Source organism: Colobus angolensis, unplaced genomic scaffold, assembly GCF_000951035.1.
Source record: "Colobus angolensis palliatus isolate OR3802 unplaced genomic scaffold, Cang.pa_1.0 Scaffold26, whole genome shotgun sequence".
In the NCBI taxonomy this organism is placed as follows: domain Eukaryota; kingdom Metazoa; phylum Chordata; class Mammalia; order Primates; family Cercopithecidae; genus Colobus; species Colobus angolensis.
Genome location: NW_012115821.1, coordinates 6,642,378 through 6,651,436, shown reverse-complemented (window position 1 = coordinate 6,651,436; position 9,059 = coordinate 6,642,378). Strand labels below are relative to the sequence as shown.

At 39.0% G+C, this 9,059-nt stretch overlaps 1 protein-coding gene across 2 annotated transcripts in view; it reads right to left on the bottom strand.

The window, feature by feature from the left end:
* The window catches only part of MAGI1 (membrane associated guanylate kinase, WW and PDZ domain containing 1), a 275,228-nt gene that overhangs the window by 122,002 nt on the left and 144,167 nt on the right, over nt 1-9,059 (bottom strand). For both annotated transcript variants that reach the window (XM_011947180.1, XM_011947179.1), the window contains exon 4: nt 5,158-5,359. In XM_011947180.1, the coding sequence (XP_011802570.1) occupies nt 5,158-5,359 (202 nt within the window). The remainder of the gene's footprint in view (nt 1-5,157; nt 5,360-9,059) is intronic.

The window sequence follows — 9,059 nt, the reverse complement described above, 5'->3', positions numbered from 1 at the left end:
GTTATTGTTGTTGTTGTTTAACTGTGCCCTGTCCCCAGAGGTGGAGTCTACAGAGACAGGCAGGGCTCCTTGAGCTGCTGTGAGCTCCACCCAGTGGGAGCTTCCCAGCAGCTTTGTTTACCCACTTAAGCCTCAGCAACGGCGGTCGCCCCTCCCCCAACCTCGCTGCTGCCTTGCCGTTAGATCACAGACTGCTGTGCTAGCAATGAGTGAGGCTCCGTGGGCGTGGGACCCTCCCGGCCAGGTATGGGATACAATCTCCTGGTGTGCCCGTTTGCTAAGACCCTTGGTAACGTGCAGTATTGGGGTGGGAGTTACCCGATTTTCCAGGTGTTGTTTGTCTCAGTTACCCTGGCTAGGAAAAGGGATTCCCTTCCCCCTTGCACTTCCCAGGTGAGGTGATGCCTCGCCCTGCTTCAGCTCTTGCTGGTCGGGCTGCAGCAGCTGACCAGCACTGATTGTCCAGCACTCCCTAGTGAGATGAACCCAGTACCTCAGTTGAAAATGCAGAAATCACCTGTCTTCTGTGTCCCTCGCGCTGGGAGCTGGAGACTGGAGCTGTTCCTATTCGGCCATCTTGCTCCGACCCTCTTGCTGTAGTTTTCTTTGGGTTCAGCCAGCTTATTGAATCTGTAGGTTTATTTCTTTTGCCAAATTCAGAAAATTTTCAACCATTAGTTCTTCAAGTACTTTTCTTTTCAGTCCCACCCACTTTCTCTTCCCCTGGGACTCCAATGAAATAAATGTTAGATCTGTTGTTATTGTTCCAAATGCCCCTGAAGCTCTGTTTGTTTGTATTTTTGGTCGTTTTTTTTCCCCCAGTTGATTTTCCTCTCTGTTGTTCTTATTGGGTAATTTCTATTTTCAGGTCCACAGATTCTTTCCTCTCCCCACTCTCTTCTGCTGTTGAATCCATCTACTAAGCTTTTTGTTTTGGCTATTGTAGTTTTCAGTTGAAAAATTACTATTTTTTTTTTTTTAATCTTCTATGGCTTTGCTGAGACTTTCTATTTTTGGCTGAAATATTCTAATTTTCTATTTGGCTTAAGCATGGTATAACTGCTTGATGAAGTAATTTTATAATGGCTGCATTAAAATCTGTTAGGTAATTCTAACAGTGCTATTATCCCTGCGTTGGTATTTACTCATCGCCTTTTTTTCACTCATTTTGATATCTTCCTGATTCTTAGGATAACAAGTGATTTTTTTTTTTATTAATGTGGATCTTTTTGGTATTACATTATAGGGGTCTGGATCTTAAACCTTCTATTGGCTTTTCCTAATATGGCTGAAAAGAGGAAAGAGGGTTATCGGTTACTTTTAGGTGGGGTCCCCACTTGGCTTTTGTTGACACCGGAGAGGGGAATGGGCTCCTTCTTACTGCTGGGTGGGGATGGTGGCTTGAGCTCCCCTCTAGGCCTTTGTTGATGCCAGCTAGGCTGGGAGGGGTAGGACTATCTCACTATTGCTCACAAGGTGGCCTCTCTGACTCTATACGGAGAGGGTGGGCTCTTTACCACTGGATGGTGGTAAAAATCCTGATTCTCCTCTAAACCTCCTCTGACATCACACCAGTGGGGAGGAAGAGGGTGTTTCATTACTGCCAGGTGGGGTGGAAGTCCTGAGTTCCCTCAAGTGGTCTCCACTAAATCTATGTGGAAATAAGGGGAATCTCCTTACTGCCCGGATGCAAAGTGCCAGCTCTACACTTGGCGTTTTCTGACACCACCCAGCAGGGAAGTTTCAGCTTCTAGTCACACAGCCTGTCAAGGATAGAAGTCTAAGCTTCTACCCTTGGGGCGTGGGACCACAGGTTTTTCTGTGCTGTTGCTAGAGTAGAATGGTTGTTGAATAAAAGTTTTCTGTCTTGTAGGATGCCCCTTTCCTGATCCTTTGGCTAGAGACAGCAGGCTTTTATTAGGGCTTTATTTGTCTCCATCTGTTAGTATTTCTGGGTTGCTGGCTCTTTAGCTCTAAGTCTGGATAAATGAAGTAAAACAGAAAGGGAACTCATCACCTAGTATTCCTTTGATCCCAGGTTCCCTAGCAAGTCTGTCTTATTTGCTCTTCCTTTCAAAGACTTCTTATGTTTATTTGCTGTACAATGTCAAAGGTTTACAAATCAATGCTTGATTTTTTACAGTTCCTTTAAATTTCTACTATTTCTTCAATTTCCCAAAAACTATAAAACAAATGTATATATATTTGCGTGTGAGTGTACACACATGCACATGCATAAACAAGGTAGATCTGGTTCTAATGCGGTTTAATTTGCTGTTCAATGTAAGATATCCTAAAAAGAAGTTTTTTAGAATGAAAAACACATGAAAACAAAGTAACCGGTATATACAATTTAGGCTAAAAATATAAATGATATGTATCTAATCACTCAATATATGTGAAATTTGATAGTCACAAACAAATCCCATAATTATCATAAGCCACATTTTTGTATAATTTTTCTACTAAACCTTAGGCAAGTGAAACATTGGCTTTACATCACCTAAAAGCTAAGTTATAAAAACTAGGTAAATCACTACATTCTCTTGAAAGCCAGCCATAGTTTAGAAGGCCAGCATCCCGCTAACCATCAAGATATCCAACTTCCCTTTTTCCAATGGATCGTTAGTTTTGAACAAAATTACTGGTACATTCTTTTCTAAGAATCTGAGTTTCACAGATTAATCTGTACCAGGAACACCTAATATCCTTCCCTTTTCTCAGCATAATTCTTCTTTACTAATGTGACATAATTTCAAAGGCAATTTATTGCAAAAGCTAAGTAAAACATCCTGATTTTATGGTTGGCATCCATTTTTATAACAATGTTTAAATTCCTCAGAATAACCACAGCTAATGATGATGAAAATGGTAACAATAACAGTAGTGATCACTAATTAGTACTAGCCCAAGAACTTTAGTTTCTCTATCTCCTCTAATTCTTATCAACAGTTTGACAAGGTAGGTACAATTCATAGTATTCATGTTCTCTTTTTACATATATATATAGAAAACTGAGACGCAAGAGGTAAACTAAAGTTCCTAAGGTCAAATAACTTATAAATGATGGAAACAACATGACCCTTTAGTTGAGCTCTTAATTAATACACTTCTTGACTCTCAAGAAAAGACTACTTCTTTTATCCTTATCTTTAAAAAGCATTTGTCATTAACATGAAGACAGAAACATGAGTTGTCCCCTCCCTCTAGCTAGAAAATAGCACAGAAACTCTAATTCACTTATCTCAGAATTCTTCCTGGGTAGGTTCTCAAAGAGGGTATTGTTTTTTTTTTTTTTTTTTTGAGACAGAGCCTTGCTCTGTTACCCAAGCTATGCAGTGGTGCAATCTCTGCTCACTGCAACCTCCATCTCGCAGGTTCAAGTGATTCTCCTGCCTCAGCCTCTCAAGTGGCTGGAACTATAGGCATGCACCACCATACCTGGCTAATTTTTGTATCTTTAAATAGAGATGGAGTTTCACCATGTTGGCCAGGCTGGTCTAGAATTCGTGACTTCAGATGATCTGCCTGCCTTGGCCTCCCAAAATGCTGGGACTACAGGTGTGAGCCACTGCATCCGGCTGTCCAAGAGGGTGTTCTGAGATCCAAGTCTTTTCTCTAACTCCCATATGTTTAGAAAAATCATACTACCTAATTTTCATTGTTTTTTTCTAATTATAAAACATATGCTTAAGTATGCCAGGCTTAGTGACTCACACCTGTAATTCCAGCACTTTGGGAGGCTGAGGTGGGAGGATCACTTAAGCCCAGGAGATAGAGGCTGCAGTGAGCTATGATCATGCCACGGCACTCCAGCCCAGGCAATACAGTGAGGCCCCATCTCAGGAAGGGAAATAAAATAAATAAATAAATAAATAAATAAATAAATAAATAAATAAATAAATAAATAAATAAGTGTGTGTATACACACACACACAAAGTATAAAAAATTCACGACCCACATCAATGAAACATCTGGTTAGAAAGTAAGTTATTTACTTAACTCAAGCCCAACTGTTAATAGATACTTCTAGAACTTTCTGCATCTAGAACTTGATCTACACATTAACAGAAACAAATGTACACACAGAATAGATGTAGGATATGTGTGTATACATGCATATTTTGCAAAATTGAGATCCTTCTCATAGTTTTCTGCAATGTCCTCCCCTTTGTTATTGTTGACTTAACAGTAGATCAATTTCAATCTATGTGAGTATAATAGATGAATCTGTGGTTTTATTTTTTAAATAATTTAATCAGGCATTTTCTTTTTCTTAGTGGTATATTAAAACATGATGAATCTCAATGATAGGATAATACAGTCAAAATACTGCATTTAAAAACTGACTACTGTTGGTTAGGAAAACCACATTATCTTAGATTTTCCAGAATGGTTTAAAATGTAGTCTTTTTTTTTTTTCCTTTTCAGAAAAGATTACTAAATGTTTAACTATATAGCATTTACATTTTATAAATCTGAAAGACTTTCCTGTCTGTCTGTTCTCAAATCTTAATTCATACACCTTGCACCATGTAAAAATATTAACTTGTGTATTGCAGACCTAAACACAAAATGTAAAAAATGAAAATATTTTTGACTGTGTTAGGCAAAGATTTCCTAGCTATTACAGAAAAAGCACAATTGACTAAAAAGAAAACTGATAAATCAGACTTCATCAAAATTAAGAATTTTTGCTCTTTGAAAGACATAGTTGAGACAATGAAAAGAAAAGCTGGACTTAGAGAAAATGCATACAAATCACATATATGATAAAGGAATTGTATCCAGAATATATGAAGAAGTCTTAAAACAATAAGGACATTGCAGTTCAATTAAGAAAAATAAAAAGCAACATATTTACTATTTTTAATGGTTAAATATGCTCTTTAAATATTATGTCATAATTCCTATATACCATAATGTAGTTGTCTAAACCTTTAGGGAAATGATTAACTTTATGCTTCCTTAAACTGTTCAGAATCAATAAGTAGATAATTAATTACCTTTTTATGCAAAACTTATTAAACCTTATTAAAAAAATACCATCAGTGGGTGATCAATTCCTTAAATGTAGTTTACATTGGCAGCTGCTAGACAGAGGGAAGGAAGGGAAAAGAAAGAGAGATTTAGGTAGAAATAATGGTATACTTTACTCTATAAAATAGACTTCTCCATTTTCGGTATAGGCCATCTCCCAGTTTTCAGGTAGAGGACCTAAATTATCCTCTGCAGAAAGAGGTAGGTATTGAGGGAACTTCTGAGAAGGGTCCGTGATGGGAGCAGCGATGATGCTATTATTCACAGGTGGTAATGCTGTTTCTTGGAGAGTGTGCTCGTCTTGTTCACCAGAATCGGCTGCTTAAACATGTGAAGAGGTGAGAGAGAGAGAGAGAAAGAGAGGGGGGGAAGAAAAAGGTATTCAGCAATCATAACCCATACCTGGGAAGTATGCAACTATACACATCTATATTCTTAAACGCTCTTATCCTTTCCTAATTCCTGGCCATTAACTATTACTTCTACTTTATTTAGATGTCTGTCCCTTAATTAGAAAGCATTGAAATGATCAATGAAACTTATTTTACTTATGAAGAAGGGGAAAAAAATTCCAAGTAATGTATTGCTCACAATCTTGGAAATGTCAAAGAAGGAACAAATTCATGACTCAAACTCTTAAACTAAGAAGGCCATCAAAACACAGATGGATCTGCACCCTCATTCCATAGGTATCACTTGATTTCATTATTCAGAAGATGTTTGGGCACAAAAATGTATCCAGAGTGAAAACACAGACACAGTGGCATTATTACCCATTCTTGTATAAATTATTTTATGTTATTTTTATATTTGTATAAGTATCTGTGGTAGACACTGGCAAAGATCAAAGAATGGTAAATTAAGCTGAAACATATACAAAAGTTTAGAATATGGAGAGAGCTACACCAGTGAGTCAGATTGGAACCTCTTTTGAAAAAGTTATGTTCCTGTGAAAACCCAGACAGTTACCCTGAGAACAGTATCATGTGGGCAGACTGATACGACTTGAGTCTTAAAAGAAGGCTCGAAATACTTGAGTCTCCTTGCCTTCTTATTAACTAGAAACACCAGGGGTGATGTCATCAAAGTATCCCCAAATGGCATTGTTGACATTCTGGTTGAATTTTTATAGAGGCCGATGATATTAAATGTCAATCTCTATGGGGCTTTAAAATTGAATAATCAGGGTATGTAGCGAATTTCTATCTCCCACCGTAATTCTGTAGACATTTCTGATTTAGTGAAAACAGACTGAAGAATGATAAAAGGCTGTTTTCAAAGCTTTCTCTGATGAGAAGCTCCCAATGACACACATGAGAGTAAAGGTAATCTAAAAGCTGGATGGAGGACATGCTAAGCCTACTAAACCACCACCACCACCAAAGATGTACTACCCTTGAGGAGGCTGCCTGTAGGTATTCCCAGCCCTGCATCTATCTGCTCTTCTCCTGCTAGCACCACTCAGGTATCCTTGTGGTGCTTCCCTCCACTCCAGGTCCCACATGGTCCAGGAGGGGACCTACTCCTGGCTCCACATCATACTCCTTGCCAATCTGGAGTATTCTATCATTTTTGTCTTTGTTATTAGGTCAGGAATAGGTACGTGATCTAAGGCAAACAAATTTGAATGTCAGACATGGAAGATTTACTGGAATCATGAAGCCAGAGGTGGTTGCTTGAGGCTGGAGCTTATTTGTTAATAGGTTCTCATGCTGCAGGTGTTGGCAGCCATCTTGACATAGCTTGACATAACCTGCCAGAGAATTAAGTCCACACAGAGGAAAGGAGAGGTGAAAGATGGAGAAAGTCATCTAATATCCCAGACTGAGCCTCTGATCTCTGATTTCACACCTGAAATCAAGAATGCCCATCGTTTTGACTCCTTGAACTCCCAAATTCACTTTCCTGCTTAAATAATTTGAGTTAATTTTGCAACTTGCATCCAAGAGTGCAGATTAATAGATCAACTATAAGTAAGGGAACAGAAAGGAACTAGGCCAACACAGAAGAAAAATTTTGAAATGACTAACCAATAACAAAATAAATTCAAAACCTGGCAAGAATTAAGAGAGTCACCTTTAATTCTCTAGAAGCCAACAAATATTCATTTCTGGCATATCTTGGAAAGTAGACTTTTCATACTTAAGTGCATAAAAGAATCACCTGGAGAGACTGTTAAAATGTGTTATTTCTAGCTCTGTCCTCCAGAAAACAGGTTTGGGGTAAGGTTCCAAAATGCACACTTTTGAAGTACCCAGGTGATGAAGATTCCGGTGGTATAATAACTACACTTTAAAGACAAAGACACTAAGAGTTCTCTTACCAACTAAAAGAAAAAATGATGTAGAAAATCAATTGTTTAAAAAGTTCTAATTTCAGTTGGGAATTACTCTACCCCTTTCTTGGTTTGAACCTGCCATGTTCCAGAATCACCAGAACCTCTGGCTCCTAGGACAGGTGTTGCCGGAAGCCAATGGGCAGAGAGTGGGGCAGTCTCCAGCTACATACTCCTCTGTGCACCAGTGCCAGGCCAGAGATGCAAATGCGATGTGTAGAGAGTGGGTCTAGGCTGAAGGGAGCTGGGCACTCAGTGCCAGACAGTTTGTGCCCTGGAGGAGAGTGGACTTGGGGTTGCCAAACTTCTGACTTTTCAAGACAAGCTGGAAATCTGTATTTTTACGTAAAATCTCCCAAGTTTTCAATCATAATTTCTTTAAAAAATAATGCAGTATGACACCAGTGAAAAATGAAAGGTCATGATTTGAGCACTGACCCCCGAGAGCCTCACTACCTAAGTTTGAATCCTGGCTTTACCACTTACTAACGTGGGCAAAGTACTTAACCTTGTGTGCCTTCACTTGCTCATCTGGAAAATGGGGACAAAAACAATCCCTACCTCACGGAGCTGTGGGGAGGACTAAGTGGATAAGGCACTCAGAATAGTGTCTAGCACATAGTGAGCCACAGTAAGTAGTTGCCAGCAGCAAAAGTACCTCTATCTTCATCAAAATTATGATTAATTTTGTCTTCAGGCCAGACCTGGCCCCCAGCCTGCAAATATGTTACAAATAAGTAAAAAAAGGATAGGTTATAACAACAGACCACAGATCATAGTCTTGTCTGCTTCAAGCTGTGCAGCTTTGCCTTTCTGAGCACATATTTCTTGATCTGTAAAATGGGCATAATGTACATGGCATGAGAACAGAATTAACACATGCAAAGTGCCTGGTACCTGCGGCATGCTCAGTGGGTGCTTGGGACTGAGACCTCTTACTGGAACTACAACTGTCCAAACTCAGTGACTGACTTTTCACTTAGGAGACAGCAAACTGTCAGAATGATAAGGAGAAAGAATAATTTCATTTAAAAATTTTAATTAACCTATTTTAATAGAAACTGGATATAACAGGAAAAGGGTAGTGCCAATGGGTGAGCCACTACATATGAAATGAGATGCACTCAATTTAACACTGAGTGTATACATGTTTACCAAGAAAAAAAAAGTCCTTCCCTCTCAGACACTGCATGAAGGGAATATTAGCCCTCTGGGAAAATCTCTCAGTAATTTTAATTTCCTGGAGGAAAAAAAATCCCTCCAGCAACTAGATCTTACTTTAAATTATCCAAGTATTTGTTTTTACTTTATATCTTTCTATATCTTCTTCTCAGCTCAACAGAATCTGAATCTCATTCTCTGAAAGAAAATGGAAAGTCCAAAAATGAGCTGCTGGCACAGACATATGGCAGACTCAAGAATTCACAGCCTTAGTCATGGCTTTGACTTTGACACATGCTGTGATTTCAGAAAAATCTTTTGTTGGGCATGGTGGCATGTGCCTGTAATCCCAGCTATTCAGGAGACTGAGGAGGGAGGACTGTTTGAGCCCAGGAGTTTGAGACTAGCTTAGTTAGGCAACATAGCGAGACCACATCTCTACAAAAAATTAAAAATTAGCTGGGTGGGCTGGGCACAGCGGCTCAAGCCTGTAATCCCAGCACTTTGGGAGGCCGAGACGGG